The 21134-nt window shown below is 39.1% G+C and overlaps 1 protein-coding gene across 7 annotated transcripts in view; it reads left to right on the plus strand.

The window, feature by feature from the left end:
* MITF (melanocyte inducing transcription factor) overlaps positions 1 to 21134 on the plus strand; it is a 230775-nt gene that overhangs the window by 204624 nt on the left and 5017 nt on the right. For 4 of the 7 annotated variants that reach the window (XM_004612790.2, XM_055136578.1, XM_055136576.1 and 1 more), the window contains 4 exons: positions 3898 to 4015; positions 6139 to 6213; positions 12929 to 13004; positions 16438 to 16585. In XM_004612790.2, the coding sequence (XP_004612847.1) occupies positions 3898 to 4015; positions 6139 to 6213; positions 12929 to 13004; positions 16438 to 16585 (417 nt within the window). The remainder of the gene's footprint in view (positions 1 to 3897; positions 4016 to 6138; positions 6214 to 12928; positions 13005 to 16437; positions 16586 to 21134) is intronic. The other 3 variants (XM_004612791.2, XM_055136577.1, XM_004612796.2) reach the window with 1 other exon arrangement.

A 21134-nucleotide genomic window follows, 5' to 3' on the forward strand; every position in this document is an offset into this window, starting at 1 on the left:
AGCTTGCCAGACTCTCCAAGAGGGGCGGAGGAATCGGACTCGGGTTGGCCACAAGCAAAGCAAATGCCCTCGCAGTTTCTTTCTTTCTCTCTCTCTTTTTCTCTCTTTCTCTCTTTTTCTCTCTTTCTTTTCTTTCTCTCTTTTCTTTCTCCTTCCTTCCTTCCTTCCTTCCTTCCTTCCTTCATTTCCTTCCTTCTTTCTTTCTTTCTTTCTTTCTTTCTTTCTTTCTTTCTTTCTTTCTTTCTTTCTTTCTTTCTTTCTTTCTTTCTTTCTTTCTTTCTTCCCCTTCTTTCTTTCTTCTTCTTCTGCTTCTTTCTTCCTCCTTCTTTCTTTTTTATTCTTCCTCCTCCTCCTCCTCTTCTTTCTTCTTTCTTCTTCCATTGTCCTTGAGGAGGAGGCTGGGTGTGGGGCGTTGGGGGAAAGGGGCTTCCATGCTATCCTGGTGATACTAAGCCCGCAGTATGGACCTGCTTTGTCTGTCTTGGGCCTGGCAATGCAATGCTGCTTTGGTCTGTCAGTGTTTGGGGGCCACCAGAACTATGCCTGGTGATGTCCAAGAGGCTATCTAGTGCTTGTGATCAACCTCAGAATCTCACACCTGCAAATGATATGCTCCACTACTCCAGCCTCAAAAATCCTCTTTTAAAAAATAAAATAATAATTGAATCACCATGAGATACAAAGTTACAAAGCTGTTCCCAATTGGGTTTCAGTCATACAGTGCTCCAACATCTGTCCCTTCACTACTATATGACCTTTTTCCCTCCCAACCCACTGACCCTAGCCTGCCTCTGTGGCAGGCGCTTTTCTTCCCTCTTTCTATCTGTCTCTGTGTCTCTGTGTCTCTGTCTCTGTCTTTGTCAGTAAGTCTGTCTGCCTGTCTTTGCTGTCTCTCTCTTTCTCTCTCTTTTGGCATTATGATTTGCACCACAGATACTAAAAGGTTATAATGTTTGTCCCTATACCTACTGGCAGTTCTTGTCCAGAGTGATCATTTCCAACTATCATTGTCCTAGTGGCCCTTTTTCTTTCCTAATGCTCCCACCACCCCACCACTAACTGTGGCAAGCTTCCAACTGCTGACCAGTCCTCCTGGCTCTTGTTTCTGTATATTGTGTATTGGTCTCATATTAAGATTTTTTTAAAATATCCCACAAATGAGTCCAATCATTCTATATCTATCCATCTCCTTTTGACTCATTTTACTCAGCATGATACTCCATCTCCATCATTTTAAAAGCAGATTCCATGACTTAATTTTTCCTGACAGTTGCATAGTATTCCATTGTGTAAATGTACCATTATTTTTTTATGTAGTCCTCTGTTCTTGGGCACTCAATTTGTTTCCAGATTCTGGCTATTGTGAATAGTACTGCAATGAACACAGAAGAAGCGGATGGCATTTCAGCTGTATGTTTTTGGGCCCCCAGGGCATTTTTCGGTATTGCTGGGTCACATGAAAATTCAATTTCTATTCTATTTTTTTGAGAAATCACTATATTGTTTTCTAAAAAGGTTGAACCAGTTGGCATTCCCGCCAACAATGAATGAGAGTCCTTTTCTCCCCACATCTGCACCAGCACTGGTTGTTCTTGTTCTTTTTGATGTGTGCCAGTTTCAAAGGTTCCTTTTTTATAAACTAGCCTACCTGCCCATTATTTATTCTTTGGCAGATTATCTCAACATAGTCACATGTTTTACATACAGGGCACACACACACCAAAAAAAATATGTATGATTTGTATTTGTACAATTCAGAGAATAGTTCTTTCTGGGGTTGTTGCATTGCTATTTAAATTTACATTATTGAGTTTTTAAAAAAGAAATGTGTGGTAGTTCATCCCAGATCTGAAACTTCAGAAACATAGGAGCTAAAAGTGAAGAATTTGGATATTTATTTGTCAAGCATCCTGGCAGATTTATAAGTTTCCACTTTCTGACTCTTTTCCGGTGTTGAGCCCTGCTCATTTTATTGTGCTGTGCTGAAAAGAGTAAAATGAACATACACAGAGCAAGACTTATTCTGGAAAGATTATTTATTTATTTCATAAAAATCCTCAGTGAGGGCCATAGAGATAATACAAGGCATAAGGCACTTCCCTCGCACAGGCCGACTTCAGCTTGGCTGCTGGACCTGAGCACGGTTCCCCAGCCACCACCAGGAGGGATTCTTGAATGCAAAGCCTGGAGTAAGCCCTAAGCACTGCTGGTTGTGGCCCCCAAATCAAAAATAAATTAAAAAGTCATTTAAAAAAATCAACAACAGGGGCTGGAGTGATAGCACAGTAGGTAGGGCGTTTGCCTTGCACGCGGCCGACCCGGGTTCTAATCCCAGCATCCCATATGGTCCCCTGAGCACCGCCAGGGGTGATTCCTGAGTGCATGAGCCAGGAGTGACCCCTGTGCATTGTTGGGTGTGACCCAAAAAGCAAAAAAAAAAAAATCAACAACAGTGAAATGGTAACATAATTAGTCACTTTATATCAGTTCCTTAGCAAAAGATGGCCTCAAATCTGTTTCAAAGGCGTTTTAAATGATCACGTTTTCTGGTATGTATATGCTAGTAGGGAATATAGCTTGCATCCTATGTTCAGGATATAAGTATGGCCTGAGAAAAGGAGTGAGAGGGAATGGAAGAGACCATGTGTAGCCTGTGAATCTCTCTTCTCCCTGTCTTTCTATTTCCCCTCATCTTAGAGTGTCTTATCAAGTTGTTGGGGAAGATAGCCCTCTCTTTAGGCACAGTCCTCATTTCTAATGCGTTTGTTTAAAAGTCATGTTAGGAAGAAATGGCTGATAACTACCAAAGAAGAGACACATTTGATTCTATCTTTATTTCATTCATATTTTCATGGGTATTTATTATCATTTAAGAGCATATTGCAATATAGTCTTCACTAGATACTTCCTGGTCACTCAACATTTTATTAATACCTCAAAGACTATCCAGTATGAAATTAAGAGAATATGGCTAAGAGAAAAGTGAACTGACACAAAACTATGGTTGGGTAATAATAGCGCTAGGAATTGTTTGAATTCAGTTGGGAATGGAAAGTTTCTGTGATGGAAATAGTGAAAAATTTCCCTGTCGTTAGTGTTTAAACCTTTCCTTCCTGAAAAGGTACACCGAATTGAAATGAACTAGCAGGGAAATGAATAAATGACATAAGGAAGTCAGTGTTGAGAAAGTACTATTTGCCTACACTGGAATATTTAAGACAGAACTAGAGAAAAACAGTCTTAAACTAGCTTAGAAAGGATTTTTTTTTTTTTTAATATCCAGTGTAGTTTTATTTTTGTTAAAGTCAGTGAGCTCCCTCTTGTGGCTTTGTGAAAAATTTCAGCTTCACGGAAAATTGCTTTTGCTTTTAAGAAAAGGATACTCCTGATTTTAAAAAAATAGAGAGAGAGAGAGAGAGAGAGAGAGAGAGAGAGAGAGAGAGAGAGAGAGAGAGAGAGAGAGAGAGAATTTGGAGAGAGATAGGAAGTAGGAAATTGATTGATCAAACGATTTATTTTGGTGGAGAGTAACTACTTTGGGCCAACATTTCCTTGTAGAAAATCTTCTACATAACACTAGATATGCTAGATAAAGCATTTTCCATATTAGTCATTGCCTCCGTGATAAAAAGTAAACCCATCAACTAAATTGTATAACCAGTTAGTGTATGTGTAAAATAGGAGTTTTTTTCTCTTTCTAAGGGAACTAATTACAAAATGCATCTGTGAGTGAAGATAAAGGTGAATAGCTTATCTCATTTAAAAAAAGAAACAAAAACCAAAACTGGTTATACAAACCTTTTCCTTTAAATTAAACCTGGAAGATGTCAGTATCTTTTATCTAAATAACTTGAGAATAATGCAAGGACACATTTCTATCACTGTTTCCCTTTGCAGTTACCCGTGTCTGGAAATTTGATTGATCTTTATGGAAACCAAAGTCTGCCTCCTCCCGGTATTACCATCAGCAACTCGTGTCCAGCGAACCTTCCCAACATCAAAAGGGAGCTGACAGGTAAATACCGAGCAAATATGACTCAGACTGAGGATGTTCTGTTGATTGTTTGAGAAGCAAAGTGACCTCCAGACTATTTCCAAATTCCAGAACTTTTTTTTCACATCTGTGCAATGGCTAAAATACAGAGTGGTTTTTTTCTTTAAGAAATTTGTTTTACCATAGACTGTTAAAACATGAATAAAATGCCTATAGCATATTTCTTTTCTTTTTTTTGAAAAAACTTTTTTATTCACTGAGGTTCTGTGATTTAGTTGATGACGGTTTCCTGTGTACTATTTTAAGAAATTATACTTGCAGGTTCCACGTTACAGACTATTAGGATAACCGTTGCTCTTTACCTCCATTATCCCGTGACTCACATTATGTCTGTCCGTGGCTGTTGTCCTTTTTGGCGTGGGCAAGGCTGTCAACACTTCCAGTTGTAAAGTATCTCCCCTGAATCTGGTGTTGATGCGACTTGCCAAACCCCTAGAGCATTTCAGTTTCAGAACCCTGATATCTGAAATTTTCTTTGACACACATTCTAGCCCATATTTGGGAATGATCAAGAGTATATTTCTCACATCTTCATATCGCTCTTGTTATTTTTGTTATATTACATGGACAGAAAAATTATTGAATAGATAAAAATGAGTATTGTGTGTTCTTGAGGCAACTGTGAAGTTACCTATCTGGCCATTTTGTTTGATGCCTTAGGAAAGATTTTGACCATGAAAACACAATCAAATTATATTAAAACTACATTCTATTAAGGTCAATTTACAATCCCTACCTCATCCCACTCTTTGTCTTGGGCCTGAATGATTGGGCCAACAGAACGTGGAAGATGGATTTGATGAAGAAAATTCCTTTTCTGGTCAAGGGTGACAAACTTCTTCAAGAATTTGTAACAGAATAAAATACTATTTTTTAAATTTTAAATTAAAAATTAATGAAAATACAGAAAGCAAACAAATGGGAAAGAAAATTTATGCTATAAGCTTAAGAAAATGTGGACAAATAAAACCTATATTTTAAAACAGAAATGATTAGAGTGACGAAAATATATTTTTTTATTTGAGTATAGTTTCAAATTATATTTATGATTGTTTCCTCAAAAACAAGACAACTACTCAGAAATGTGGCTCATCGTCAAAGCACAAAGCTTGTATGCATAAGCCCTTATATTTGATTCCCAGCACCAAAAAAATAACTAAAACTTGCTTTGTAAAAACAAGACAATAGAACTAAGATATTGTTAAAAAAGAAGAATGTATTAGTAAATGTTGCCTATTATTTGACCCAAAAAAGGGGAAAATTGTACATATATGGATAGATATAGGCATAATCTATGTATGCACACTTTAAAAAAAAATTCAGTCTAGTAAATAATTGTTCCTAAAGTTCATTAAAAATAATTTTATTCTAACAGTTTCTAATGGAACCTTATTCCTTGACTTCATTTCTATGAATCAATTAGAGATCCAATATGGGAACCTCCCTACTAGTTTTTTTTTCTTTTTTTCCCCTCCCAGTTTTATTAAAGCACTGTGATTTACAAAGCTATTCATGGTTGTGCTTCAGAGGTATAATGTTCCATCACTGACCCCCCACCAGAATCAACTTTCCCCCACCAGTAGACCCCAGGTTCCCTCTTCCGCCCTCCACCCCCCACCCCCAGCCATCTCAGCAGGCACCTTTTTATATTTGCTTATTAAAGTTTGGGTCGCATGTTGTATATTAAAAACTGTCCAAGACAGATGGAAAAGTTGCATTGCCCAAAAAGAAAATTTGACTCCTGATTATAAACTATTACCAGCAAATGTCTGTAGTTTTCCAGTTACTTATTTCTCTCATATTCTACCTGTATTTTTAAGGTATGTCTGAATGTTTGAATGTTTGTTATATTTTTTGGGGGCGATTAGTTTTATGAGAGATAAGTTTTTGTAGTCATCTAATATAGATTTCTTTAGAAAAATATGTGAGTTTCTAAAAGTCATAATGTTTTTTAAAAAAGCAATTAATACTTAATGAAGTCAATGAATGAATCAATCAATCCAGAAAAATGAAATGTTTGTAAGTTTACATTGCTGTGTGCCTTGAACAGTTCCAGTTTCTAATTGCTTCATTCACGTGCACAGCGTGTATTTTCCCCACAGAGTCTGAAGCGAGAGCGTTGGCTAAAGAAAGGCAAAAAAAGGACAATCACAACTTGAGTAAGTTCATTTATGTTAATGATATTGTTGAAGTTGATGTTTCCGCTTATATCAATATGTTGGAAAAAGTTGATTTTTCTAGTTGAAAAAGGTACGTTTAGCGGGTAAAAATATGCATTTCAGAAAAACCATGCCTTTTATTTTCTCAGAACTAATTGTAATTTTTTTTTATGCATTTGTTTTCATGTCCTGAAAAGTACTTATTTTCCTTATTCATAGTGATTTTTTTTTTTTGGTGTGTGTGAAACTTGATTCCCAAATACCCAATTATAAGTTTTGCTCACACTGGAATTTATTAACAAAGGGGGATTATGGCTTATCTCCTTTTCCAGTGAGATTTGAAGGGGAAAAAAAAAGCAGAAAGGAAAAAAAGAAGAAACCTACCTGGAGGGGCAGTAATGCATGGCAGAACAGTTTCCCTCACTTCTGATCTTACCTGTGCCTTTAAAAACTAAATAAGCCTATTTTAATATTATTTTATAAATACCTGCTTATTCAAGCTCTTTTCTGTGAAGACTTAAATAATTTTATTTCATAAGCAAGAGAGATGGCAGGGTAAATAATATGCAAAGGATTAGGCTGAAAAGTAGAAAATAGTTCCTGTGTATATGAATTTCTCATCTCATGGTTGACTGTCATCTTTTTCCTAAGTTGCTTTTGAAGTATAAAAGTTTGGTATCAATGCCTGACCTCTAAAGACGATAAAATAAGGCCAGCGTTCTCTTCTTATCCTCAGGTAGCCCCCCCTTACCCTTTTCCCACGTGCTACACGAATCTTCCCAGCTTCTTTCTCACTATATTTAAGAATACAGGCAAGCATGCACTCAGAGAGAAGTTTTGTTTTGTGTTTGTTGTCCATGTCCAGGGCTGCTTGCTTTGTAACTCAGTACCACACCCTGAAGACCTTTTGCCGTGATGAATCTAGCCATTCAATTTAGGAAAACTGCTGCATGTATTTCACAGCGGAATATCTACTGCTAGGTATTGAGATTGCTTGGAATTTTCCCCAGTTATAAGCATGCTTGCAGCAAAGATTTGCATGCATGTTTCTCTGTGTACAGCAGTAGTTTCTCTGGGTTAAGTCATGAGAAATAAGCTTACCGGGCCCAGAGGGGGTGAGTCTTCCCTTTAACTAGTTAATGCTCTTGCTGGTTCCCATTTAGGCCTGTGATACTTTGAACCTTTTAGCCAAAAGTTACGGACTTCTTTTTCTGAATTCTCCTTTAGTTTGTAAGTTTTTTTACCCCAAGATATATTTCTTCTTTTAAAATACTTAATAGGGTTTGGAAAGATAATATAGCAAATAAGGTATTTACTTTGCATGCAGCTGATCTGAGTTCAATTTTTGGTACCCCATACCCTGAGAACCTCCAGTAGTGATCTCTGAGTGCAGAGCTAGTAGTAAGCCTGAGCACTGCTGGTGTGTACCTGCACCAAAACAAAGCGAAACAAAATACTTTATAAATAATATGCACTGTAGCACTGTCATCCTGTTGTTCATCGATTTGCTCGAGTGGGCACCAGTAACGTTTCCATTGTGAGACTTGTCACTGTTTTTGGCATATTGTATATGCCACAGGTAGCTTGCCAGGCTCTGCCGTGTGGGCGGGATACTCTTGGCAGCTTGCTGGGCTCTCGGAGAGGAAACGAAGGAATCGAACCCAGGTCAGCTGCGTGCAAGGCAAACACCCTACCCACTGTGCTACTGCTCCAGCCCACAAATAAGATAAATTATATAAATAATTTAGTCACTATAAAAAATTTACCTAACTGAAATGTAGTAAAGTAAGTTGGATCTTATAGAAAACAATATATATTTAGGCACCAAGATCTGAAATCCTGGGTTTTCAATAAAGTGCAAGTACAGCATGCTAAAACTCTGGGTAATAAAACGATTTTTAAAATCTCCTCTAATTATTGGAAATTAACGATTGCATAGCTCTTATTCCTCTAGGACTTTACTTTGCAAGAGTAAATTCCTGAATATGCAAAAGAATACCTTTATGGATTCATGCTTGGCTATTTATTGAATGATATGGACGTGAAATAGAATGTCAGATTTCCCACTAGTTTGAACTTATATTTTGGTTAGGGGCAGCAAACAGAATAAATGAGCCAGCATTGATGATTCCAGGGCCAGAGTGATAGTATAGTGATAGATGGTTGCATGCAACCAGCCCTGATTTAACGTTCAGCATCGTGAGTGGTCCCTGAGCACAGAGCCAGGACATAGCCACAAGGACATCTCAGTATGACCCCCAAACAAAAGAAAACAAAAAAGGGGGTAGGGCGTTTGTCTTGCACGCGGCCGACCCGGGTTTGATTCCTCTGTCCATCTCAGAGAACCTGGTAAACGACTGAGAATATCCTGCCTGCACAGCAGAGCCTGGCAAGCTATCCGTGGCGTATTCGACATGCCAAAAACAGTAACAAGTCTCACAATGGAGACGTTACTGGTGCCCACTCAAGCAAATCAATGAACAATGGGACGACAGTGCTACAGTGCATAAGTGCATATGTACTGTAATAAGGATACTACACACATCCATGTTGACAAAAGATTCATAACAATCATTAGTTGTTGGAATTAGTAGTTGGAATATTTATCATGTGTAGGTCAATTATAGAATTATTTGTAAGTTATGGTGCATCCATATGCAGGCTACTCTGTTTTCTGACGAAGAATGGGGTCAGTATTCCTCCTGACTTAAACAGATGTCTGCAGTACATCTGAGAGAAGAATAGCAGCAGAATGAGATGTGTAGTATTCCATTATATAAGAATAGCAGGCCATATGGGCTTTGCTGTGTGTGCGCGTGTTTCTGTGTATGTGTGTATTGGGAGACCTACGATTCAGCCATGGCATTTCCCTCAGGTGAGAATTGAGAATACTTTTTTCTTTACATACTTTTTAGAATTGTTGACAAAGTTTTCAGTCGTATCACATTTATAACAATAATGATCATATACTTGAGGAGAAAGGCACTAAAGTAAAAGTAGAGTGTGGTAACTAAATCTACAGAGAAGCAGAGACGCTGCTTTTGTTTGTTTTGTTTTGGGGCCACACCAGCTGGGCTTAAAGTCTTACTCTTATGGGTGCTCCAGACATCATATGGGGTGCCAGGCATTGAACCCAGCTCAGCCAGATGCAAGGCTAGCACCCTGTCCACTGTATTATCTCTCCAGCCCCAGGTGGTCTTGTGTGACAAAAGATAGATGCAGAATGATTTTTTAAAATTTAAATCTACTTCTTATGCTTTGTTTAATGTATAGTTAATGTGTTGGAGAGAGAGTTCAAGGATAAGGAGCCCGTGCTGCATGCAGGTGGCCCTGGTATGATCACCCAACTGCAGTATGGGGGCTGGAGTGATAGCACAGCGGGTAGGGCATTTGCCTTGCACGCAGCTGACCCGGGTTCGATTCCCAGCATCCCATATGGTCCCCTGAGCACCACCAGGGGTAATTCCTAAGTGCAGAGCCAGGAGTGACCCCTGTGCATCGCTGGGTGTGACCCAAAAACCAACTCTGCAGTATAGTTCCTGAAAACTGCTAATAGTGAGCTGCCCCTGAGCACAGAGCCAGGGATAGTCCTTGAGAACAGCCAGGTGTGACCCAACCTTCCTCTTACATATTTATGATGGCTGGCATATGGTGCTTGGAATGCCAGAGTTAATGGACAATTATTTGGCTGTCTATGGTCCTGTGAGGAGTCCAAGGGCAGACAAGGGGGTAGAATGTGAGGCTGGTCTTGAAGTGGTCTTTCCGCTTAGGGTGAATAAGCTCGTAAGTGTTTCTGAGTCACCGCTTAGGGAGTTAAGGACATAGTTATTAATGCGTATAGCAGAAGAGTGTCCAGGCAGGGGGAAATAGCAAGTTACAAGTTGGGGAATACGTCTTGGTTGGGGCGTAGCAAGAATCTACTGCGGGTAAAAGGGAGGAACACAGACAAGTCAAAATAGGAGGCGCAGAGCAGACATGAGCTAGAGGAAGGGAGCCTGCCGGAACCCTGTCGGCCACATCAAGAACTTTTTCTAGGTGAGATAAAAAGGAGGAGTGGGAGAGGAAACAGGGGCTAAGGCACATGCCGTATGGGTGGTGGCACTGCATGGTCTCTCCGAGTGCTGCCGGGTGCAGCTCTGGATGCCCCCTTGTCCCTCCCCACGCAATGCTTGGGTGTCCCGGGTAACTCCTGGCACCGAGGAGAAGCATTCTGTCCTGGGCCCTTGCACTGAACTGTCCGCCTGGTTGACTGAGAACAGAAGCCTCCTGACCTCTGCTTGGCAGCACCCTCCCCACCTACCACCACAGAAGGAGAGACCCGAGGGTTTGAGCTAAGGATTGACATGATCTGGTTTAGGTTTTAGCAGGATCCCTCTGGCGTTTATATTCTCGAGACCAAATGTGACAGAGAATGGAGGACCCTAGAGAATCAGGGATCTGGAGCGATCTTGCTGTCATCTAGGCAGGAAATACTGGAGGCTTCCATTGGGTCGTGAAGTTGGGAGTGGACAGATTCTGGGTATACTTTGTAGAGCCGTGTAGACATAATGGGATGCGGGATGGTGAGAGGTGCAAAATTGGTTCCTAGGTTATGGCTAATGGCACTAGGAAAGTGTGAGAGTGAGTGAGGTGGGAGCTGATTTGGGTAGGAAAGATGAGCCCTCATGTTTGGACGTCGGGGGCCTAGCTTAGGCCCTTTGGAGGTCTCTTGTTGTCAGTTAGAGGAGAGCATCCTGGAGAAGGAGATTTCTAGACTGGAAACAAGAATTTCACTGATCTTACACTTATCAGACTCCTGAGGTACAAAGGAGATCACCAGGAAACAAATGCCAAGAGAGTCCCAAGAGCTGTGTCCTATACTGAGAAATAATCACAAAGGATTGATAAAACTTTTTATTTTTATTTTGTTTTATTTTGTAGCCACACCTGACAGTGCTCAAGGTTTACAGACTTTATGCTCAGGGATGACTCTTGGCAGGCTTGGGGGAGCATGTGGGGTGCTGGGGATCCCACCCATGTTGACTACATGCAAGGCAAACATCCTACTCACTATACTATTGCTTCAGCCCCATTTTTTAACTTTGTAGTAATAGTCAAGTCTTAGATTATCATTTATTTTATTTAAGATACTTAAAGATTGAATTTTTGTGATTTTCATGTGTTTAGAACAAAATAGGAATTCATGTCTTTGGAAGAGATTAATTAGAGTATGCAAAATCCAAAAATTTCTTCGAGAACTATGAATGTTTCTTACTATTTCTATTTTATTGAAGTCTAATAATAATGCACTTTCTTTGTTTTAATTATAAAAATAATCACTTAGCTAATAATTTTATAAAATAATTATCTAAGTGTATAGAATATTTGTGGGTCAGATATAAATTTATTTTAGGATATAGTAAATTTGAAATGAATATTAATTTTAGCTTACTTGATTAGCTCTTATATTATTTGACTGTTTAGATAATGTGGAAGTATATATTAATGCATATGCTTTATTATTTCACCATCCCTTATGATGACAACTTAGTTGAATAGACTACTGAATTAGTAAACAGGAATGCTTTTAGGTGATGGGAGCTACTCTAAACTCCTAGGATTATACTCTCCCATAACATCGTCACTTACCATGTCTGCTTATGAGCACTTGATGTGTGGCTAATACAAATTGTGATGGACCATAAGTATATATTACAAGATTTTGAAAGCATAGTATAAAGAAAAGCATATTGAGTACCAAATTTGTGTTTTATTTTGATTGTATAGGGAGGTGACAATATTTTTAATATATTTGGTTATTAAAGTATTAAAATTAAAATTAATATCAAAGTTTTTCACAAGGCTACTAGAAAATATAAAATTCCAGGTACGATTTACATTTCATTTCTGTTTGGCCATGTTGAGACATAACATGGGTTTTTTTAATGGCCTATGAGATCAAATAATGCTAAGTGGTTAAAAATAAGAAGTTTGGCAATGTTTCTCACTACATTGAAAAAATATTTACTTAATTAAAGTGATTATATTTTTAATAGTTTCAAAATCCATTTTATTATCTTATATTAGTCCATACATAATATCTTAAGTATTGCCTTTTAACCTGCAAAGTGAAAAAACTTCCCCTCCCAGAAAAATTGCTGCTCTTAGCACTGGAAGACCAAGGTTAAGTTCTAGTTCTTCCCCGTATATTGCTGGTTATCCTCACCAAATTCCTGCTAACTCCAAGGCAGTGCTGTCATTTGTAACTGAGGATGAAACTTCGATTTCAGAATTATTATTATCATATGAGAAATTGTGTATCTTGAGGACTTTTTTTTTTTTTTTTTTTTTTGCTTTTTGGGTCACACCTGGCGATGCACAGGGGTTACTCCTGGTTCTGCACTCAGGAATTACCCCTGGCCGTGCTCAGGGGACCATATGGGATTCTGGGATTTGAACCCGGGTCGGCCGTGTGCAAGGCAAACGCCCTACCCGCTGTGCTATCTCTCCAGCCCCCCCTTTTTTTTTTCTTGAGGACTTTTAAACGTCAAAGTTCTTTTGAAAGAAATTCATTTTCCAAAGTGCTTTTACTTCAGTACCAAATGGAAGAATACAAATTCAGGTTTACTTTGTCCAATCCTGATGAAATTAAATGCATATGTGTCTTTCATGAGATTTGCTAAGTGGCTACGTGGCACTTCTACTAATGGCCCTTTCCTGTGCTCTTTCCTTGAAGTTGAACGAAGAAGAAGATTTAATATAAATGACCGAATTAAAGAACTAGGTACTTTGATTCCCAAGTCAAATGATCCGTGAGTACAATTGCATGTTAATCTGCATCATATATTTTTTGTGCCTTAATGTTTTTTCGTGTTGAAAAAAAGTGCAGGGTTATAAAAACTAGAGTAAAGAAATTCTCTCTCTCTCTCTTTCGCTCTCTCTCTCTCTTTCTCTCTCTCTCTCTCTCTCTCTGGTTCCGCTCCTGTATACTTCCTATACCTTTCCTTTAGTTTTATCAAACTAAATTTTTGAAAAGAAAATACTGAATTTACAAAAAAGAAAAGTGTCACACAGAATATATTTAGCTTTGGTTGTAAAGAGGTGGCTTTCTTTAAATAAGGAGACTCCTTGGTTATAAATGAAAAGATACTTAAAAATTATTTTAGCTGTTATGCAATTTAGTGCTCTCAATAGCATTAAAGTATGATTTGTTGGCTCTTTTTTTATTTAACATTGACAGAGATTAAGAGCTGATACTAGAGACCTCAAGTTTAATAATATTAAATAGTCCGAGGTCAATTATTTTTTGAAAATTTGCATGCCTTTTCTGTTTTAGTAATCCAGGGGGTTAAAAGTAGTTTTTAAACCTCTTATAAGTACAAATCAGCTCATTTGTATTTCAGCTTTCAAATTCTCTCCTGTTCCCTATTTCAGAGAAAGTAGTTGTAAAGATAATTTTCTTGCCAGCAACGTCAGCAAATAGGACAACAAATACACAATTTTTATCCATTAGAAATTGGCCCATTTGAAGTAAGGGGCTAGAGGATATATACGTTTTAATGACTCCCACCGGCATTCTATGAAATTAGCCTTTGAATATGACCTTTTGGCTACCTAATAAAATGTAAAGATGAAATCAAGCATTATTCATGCAAGGCTTATTAAATTTGCTATTCACATTATTGTCAGGGAATTTGTGGCAAAATAAAATAAAACCATTCCCCATTGTGAGGTGGTTTTGATGAATGTTCAAGCACAATTTCCATCTTCAACATTTTGCTTTCCCCAGGTTTCAAGGAAAGCCATTTCAAAACTCAAACTATTCAGATTCTCAGTTCTGCAGCTCAAATTTATTCTACTACTAAGGGGCTGTGACCTTCATTTCCTATAGTCAGTCTTGCATGATAGTTGAAATTGAATTCCCATTTTCCTGTTCTTTATCAGCTTTCACTTTTTAGCATATTCTTTTAAACTGTAGCATGTGAATCTCTTTAGTAACATATTATGAAATTATGGGGCTGCAGAGAAAGCCTCTATTTGCATATCTTCTTTCTCCATTGTATTAGAATACTTATGTGTTTATACTCTGAACTGATAATTATCTTTAATTGTAGGAATTGTTTTAAGATAAAATAGACTAATCTATTGGGGGGGATGTCCCATACCTGGATTTTGAAATGGCCTTTGAGGCAGCTCTGAAGACACCAGATAGTTGATTAGGGTCTTGACCCTTGACCTCTTCTCTACCCCAGTTGAGACCTTTTTTACTGGGTATCTGTATACACTGTGTGAAGAGAAAAGAGCATCCCTCTTATCACACACACACACACACACACACACACACACACACACACACACACCAAAATAGCATCCCTGATTGATTAATTGGGTCTCACAAGGAAACAAAATTCAAGATAATAGGATGAAATCAACACATCTTAAAAATAAATAAATAAAAATGAAGTAGCTGCTTTTTCACATTTCAGTGCTGGTTTCTCACCCTGCTGTCTGCTTCAGGCTGACTTCACTGTAGTTCTCCCTGACTGCCAAAGTTTTTGTCACTTTGGTCTTTGCAAGTTGCTCTGTGCTCACTCTGAGTGTCCCAGGACACTTCCCTGGGTTGCCATCTTTGGTGCTCGGACCCCAGGGACCACCCCCAAGGAATTCTCCAGGGGCTGTGACTCTGCCTCTCATGGGAGAACTTCTGTTTTGTTCTTCATCTAATCCATATGAGGATCAATTACTTGGTGTCTTGTTTTAATGGCCTTTTGTCACACATCCCACCTGACACTTCGATAAGCTTTTAGCAGCTATAAATTATGAAGTTGGATTTTCTTTTCCTGTACATTAAGTGCTATTTGTTTGCTTCATTTTCCTTGATTGTGATCATCCAAAGTTTTATCTTCGAATGATCCGGATTATTTAAAGCCCTGTAGAAATATTAAATAATATAATGTCATTTTTAGCTATTATTCTGGAGTACTCTCAATGTTTTCACTCATTTTTACCTACAGTTCAATGGCAGTCTTCATGTTCTCCTTGATGAGTACATTCAGCTGCAGTGATTGAAAACCAAAAGTCACTAAGCTTGGCCTACCTGGATTTGAATTCTAAAACTGTTCCTTAGGGGACACCTGACTTGAAGGAGGAGACTCGAAGCCTTGTGCTTCATTTTCCTCACCTGTTACAAAAGAGGAATGGGGTCTGAGTATTCCCTCCTAGTTTACTTGCCCTCAGGACTCAATCACATAATAGGGAGAATAGTATTGTGGTTTAGAACAGTGTTTGTCAACTTTTTTCCATAGCTATAACTTTCTATTTATGCGATTTTATCTGCACCCCCCCTGAATATGTTGGGGATTCATATGGCCCCCAATTTAGAAATAAGACACAGACTGTGGAGCAAGATTCTCTAGGCTTCCTGGATTTACCACTTTCTCGCTTTGTGACCTTGAACAGGTTACTTATCTTCTCTGTGTTTTGGTTTCCTTACTGCAAAGTGGGGGTAATATTTAGTGACTACACATCAAGGTTGTTATAATTATATGAACCACAAAATACTTTTTAGAGATCCTGGTACATAGTAAGTGCCATTTTAAGCTAACCGTTGTATTATGTTCAGTCCTTTCCACAGTATCTGCTCTATTGAGTTGCATGCTAAATATCATATTCATGTGATTTCAATAATTTATATCCATGTGGCCACTATATAAGTTTAGTGTCACATTTTATACACGGGGGAATGGACACAGAGAGAAGGTTAGGTAATTTTCCTATGAAAATGCATGATAAAATTCAGTGATGTCATATTCATTCCACATACAATCAAATATGGAGTTTGGTTGACTTTCTTTTTTTAACACCATGGCTTTATTTTGTCTCCCTGGGTGAATTAACTTTAATAGCCCTAGAATAGTGTTTAAAAATACTCACTTTATAATCAACAAACCTATTAAGCCCAGATTCCCCCTTACAGTAACACTGTGACCTAGGGCAAATCAACTAATCTGTTTTAACACTTCAACAACAACCCTCCCTTTCAAAGTGTTTGTCTGTGTGAAACAAGATAAGTGGAAGAAGTGGGTGGGCAGTGCTCAGCACATGGCAGCATTCATTCAGCTAATGATAGCTATTATCAACTTATAATTGTTACCATATCCTTGGAAATTGAATGCTCTGAATATTCTGAATTTTCATTGAGCCTCAAATCCTATAAAAGTCCATTTCCTTCCGTCTCCTTTACAGAGACATGCGCTGGAACAAGGGAACCATTTTAAAAGCATCTGTTGACTATATCAGAAAGTTGCAGCGAGAACAGCAACGTGCAAAAGAACTTGAAAACCGGCAGAAGAAGCTGGAGCATGCCAACCGGCATTTGTTGCTCAGGATCCAGGTAGGTGACACATGTTGTACAGTGATTACTCCACATTACTGATTGTCCAGTGGGAGAAGAAAGGTCAGAGTGAGCCTGGAGGGGATTGCTATCCATGACCCTACCGCACACAACACCTATTATTCACTATTTCTGAATTTGCCCACTCTGGCTACAAATATTTTTGCAATTGTCAAATCAGTGTTTTATGGCCTCGTTTTTGTCCTTTGCAGTCAAGTGCAGGATAACAGGTTAGAATTGTCCCATAGAGTGGTCTCCAGTTAGGACTGGACCAGGCAAAGCTCTCCGTGCTCCTTTCTGCACATACTATTGAGCCAGTGCCCTTTTGTCAGCTATACAGTGCCAGTTTTGTTTTTCACATCTTTGTATGTTATTATTGGTGATTTCTCCAGTTAAGATGATCTGTAAGCTTACAGTTGAAGTGCTCTCAAGTCATATTCCTAAGCAATATTGAAGGCTATAGGGACCCTTACTGAGTTGGGCTTGTCCAGGCATGAGTGAGTGCTGTGGCATGAGTCAGCTACACATCACATCATCTGTCCTTGAACAGAAGCACACAGAAAATGAGACTGCATGTGGACTAGCTGATAAAAGATAGCCAGACACTTGTAGGAACTGAGTCCTGTATTTCCTGTAGGAAGAGTGATTCTGTTTCAGGATTCACAGTGATTTGTTGGTCACAATATTCTTGGTCCATTTGTGCAGCAGTAATGAACGTAACAGAGAGTGGTTTAGACATAAGGACTTGTTTTCCACACTTCTGGAAGCTGGGGAGGATCAGACCAAGACACTGGCAGATTTGTGTGTGATAAGAACTTTTTCATTTACAGACAGATCTCCTTTTGCTGTGTACTTATGTGCTGAGGACACAAGGAAAGCCTCAGTGGGCATAGTTTGGGGGGGCGTGGGTGGAAGGGTGTTTGAGCCACAACCAGCATGCTCAGGGGTGACTCCTGGCTCTGCCTTCAGGAATCATTCCTGGTGAGTTCAAGGAACAACATAGGGCACCTGAAATGGAACCTAGGTCAGCCACATTCGAGGCAAGCTCCATACCTGCTGTACTCTCTCTGGTTCCTCTGTGGCCACTTTTTAATAAGGACTCTAATTCCATCCATGAGGGCTTGACTCTCAGGATCTAACCTCCTAAAGCCCATCTCCAAAGAACATGACTCTGGTGTCATGTATGAACGACATGCCATTGATGTCAGTGTATAAATTTGGGGGAAAGAGCCTCGATGTTCAGTGCATAGTAATAACTACTCTGTCTAATGGGAATTCACTGTAGTTGTTGAATACGAAGGTGCCTTAGAATTTGTGGGCAGGGGTGGTGCTGACCATTGCCAAAACTCACATAAGGAACCCTTCCCCCGTGCCTCCCACCCAGGATCTCATCACCAACATATAAAATCTGAAACCATTACAGATAAAGAAATCATGTCTTATGTATCTTTCAGTTATGAAATGCTTCATTCTTAGAGGGAGAAATGTACTATTTTTACTATGAGGAATTCATCCTTCGTTCCATTTAGTGAGGGTACATAGGAGCATAAACATGAGATAGGAGTTCTCTTTTTAGCATCAGTTCCTGGTACTTCCCTTAGGCACTTTGCCTCTTGTACCAAGTTTGCAAGGACATGACTTCCTCCTCAGCTCTTTGGAGAAAGAAGTTTGCAAGAAGAATTTTCATTTACTTACTGACTCAGGAAGCAGCCTACGAATAGAAGTCAGTGACGATACACATTCTTCTTGAGTATGTAGACCCACTTTTACCGAATGGTGCTCTTTTTGAACAGAATAATACTGTAGTAATCTTGGTCTCTGGTCTTTCTAATGCCCAAACTTAGTTAGCGTTTTCCCATGTTGCATCTCTGATTTCACCACAGTGTCTTTGGTTGTGGGGTCGGAAAGTGAGGGTGTTTTCTTGAGTGCCTGTCAGCATTTCCATAGTGAAGCAGAGGCAATATATCATTTGAAAATCCTTTCCTTCTTCCCCACTCCATCCTTTTTTTTTTTGGCCTGTGTTTCACATTCTGTTTCTTTATTAGCAGTCACTGTGTCTTTAGTCTCGAGCTCCATAGACTCACATATACTTATGAGTCTTGATACTGATGTGTTGTTGCCTCTGACAAATATTAAAATATACAAATGGTTGTTATATAACCATGTAGAAAGAGAATCTAGGTTTTGCTTTATTTTAAGGTCCAAACATGTCTGTTCATGTAGAATATGAAAATTGTGAAGTCTGTGAATTGGAAATTCCATGGTGATGACGTCTTGGTTTTCTTCCAGTGACAGAGAGAGACAGCCTTTAGAACTTTTTTTGGTTTTGTTTTTGCACAATACCTGGTGATGCTCAGGGGTTACTCCTGCCTCTTCACTCAAGAATTATTTCTGGTAGAGCTTGGGGAACTATATGCCAGGATCAAACCCAGGTTGGCTGCATGCAAGGCAAGTGCCCTACCTGCTGTACTGTTGCTTCAGCCCAACAGCCTTTAGAACTTTTGAATATCATGGAGAAGATTATTAATTAGGAAAACTGTGCAATAGATTGAGCCTGTGTTCTCTAGAAGATTCATCATATGGATGATAAAGCTAAGCAATGTTTTCATCAGCAGCTAAACATTTTAAATGGAATAGTAAAGGATTAAAGTAAGGTATTTGCCGCTCTCTTTTTTAAAATTTTTTATTACTGAATCACCGTGAGATACAGTTACAGACTTATAAAATTTTGTGCTTGTGTCTTAGTCACACAATGCTCAAGTGCCCATCCCTCCACCAGTGCCCATTCTCCCTGATGATCCCAGTATCCCTCCCCCACCTCCACCCCATGCCCCCCACCCCACCCTGCCTCTGTGGCAGGGCATTCCCTTTTATTCTCTCTCTCTCCTTTTGGGTGTTGTGGTTTGCAATAGAGGTATTTAGTGGCCATTGTGTTTGATCTATTGTCTACTTTCAGCACGCACCTCCCATCCTGAGCGGGTCCTCCCAACACCCTTTACTTGGTGTTCTCTTCTCTATCTGAGCTGCCTCTGGGGGCAGCCTGTGAGGCCAGCTTCCAAGTCGTGCAGCAAACCTCCTGGTGGTATTTGCCTCTCTTAATTCAACTTAATTTTCTGTTGTTGTTTTTGAAGACGAGCTTGTGTCTGCTGTTCTTATTAGCAGGTTGGTGTAGATTTTTGAGACTGTTCTCCATTTGGGCCTGTGGGCTTCCTTTCATTTTCAATCTAAGTGATGCATGCAGAAACTTTCACAGAAGAAAGAGCATGAAACCTTAATATCATTGGAACTGTCATTTTATTAAACAGTTTAGGGCTTTAAAACAATGCCTGGAGAAACTGGTGTTCCTGGGCGTGTGGAAAGCAACGTGCCCAGGCTCGGTGACATCTCCGGCTTCTTGCATCTCTGACTTGGATTGCACCCAGGGAAAGATCTTCTAGGGTAGCCTTTACCAGGGATTAAATTGGTGTTTCAGGAGCATATATCTTGAGGCTTGTGGGCAGAGGTTGAGACCCCACCTGCTGGAGAGTATTTTTTCCTCTCAGGAGAGACAAGGTAGCTTGCCCCAAATTTATACTCAGTTATCGCCCATTTGTTATATCTCAAGCATAAGAAGGATGACATTTGGCCTTTTTAGAAGCAGAATTGGTGCATCAGTTGATTTGCATTCAGGAGGGTCCCAGGATACTCAGGACACAGAAACACAAGAGAAGCTGGTTTGAAGGGGCATTTTGAAGTGGGGTACTAGAAGAGTCTCTGACCTGTAGAAAGTGGATTGGGAAGCTAATAAGTATCTCAAACGCAGATAGCTTAAACAACAGAAGTGAATTTTCTTGCAATTCGGGCAGCTAGAAATCCAAGACCAAGGGATTGGGTATTTTTCTCCAGGTCCTTTCTACTGAAGTAGTAGGTGGTTGCTTTCCCACCGTTTCCTCACATGAGGAAAGAAACTGTATGTTTCTTTGTCTGAAACTTCTCTTATATTGGATATTGCAGTGGGTCTATCCTAATGCAGCCCCACTGGATATTGCATTAGGGTCTACCCTAATCTCTATTTAATTGAATAGCCTCTTTAAAAGACACTATCTCCAAGTATAGTCACATTCGGAAGTACTAAAGTTAGAATGCTAATATGTGAATTGGAGAACACACACACACACACACTCAATCATTCACTCTATTATCCAAAATGGGGAGGATATAAAAGAAATTACTCTTCTTAGAGATAAAAGGTTACTTGTGGATGGAGAGAAAACAAAACTGCTTTCTTTTGCTATTGTTCGATGGGTTAAGCATTGCTTCTCAAATTTAGGGTATCTGAGAGAAGCTTCAGAACCTTGCCATTACTAACCAGGCTTTCTTAGGTCATAGCGCCCTTTGTATCTTAGTAAAATTTTTTTACCATATCTCTACACCAAAATAGAAAATAAAACAAACAAAAATTGAAATAACTACAAAAACCCTACCATTTTAATTAGGTCCTAACAACTTAGTCTTTATATAAATTGCATGAAAAATGTATTTCTCTTTTACATAAAATAGCCACATTACT

This window comes from Sorex araneus, chromosome 4 (assembly GCF_027595985.1).
Source record: "Sorex araneus isolate mSorAra2 chromosome 4, mSorAra2.pri, whole genome shotgun sequence".
Lineage (NCBI taxonomy): Eukaryota > Metazoa > Chordata > Mammalia > Eulipotyphla > Soricidae > Sorex > Sorex araneus.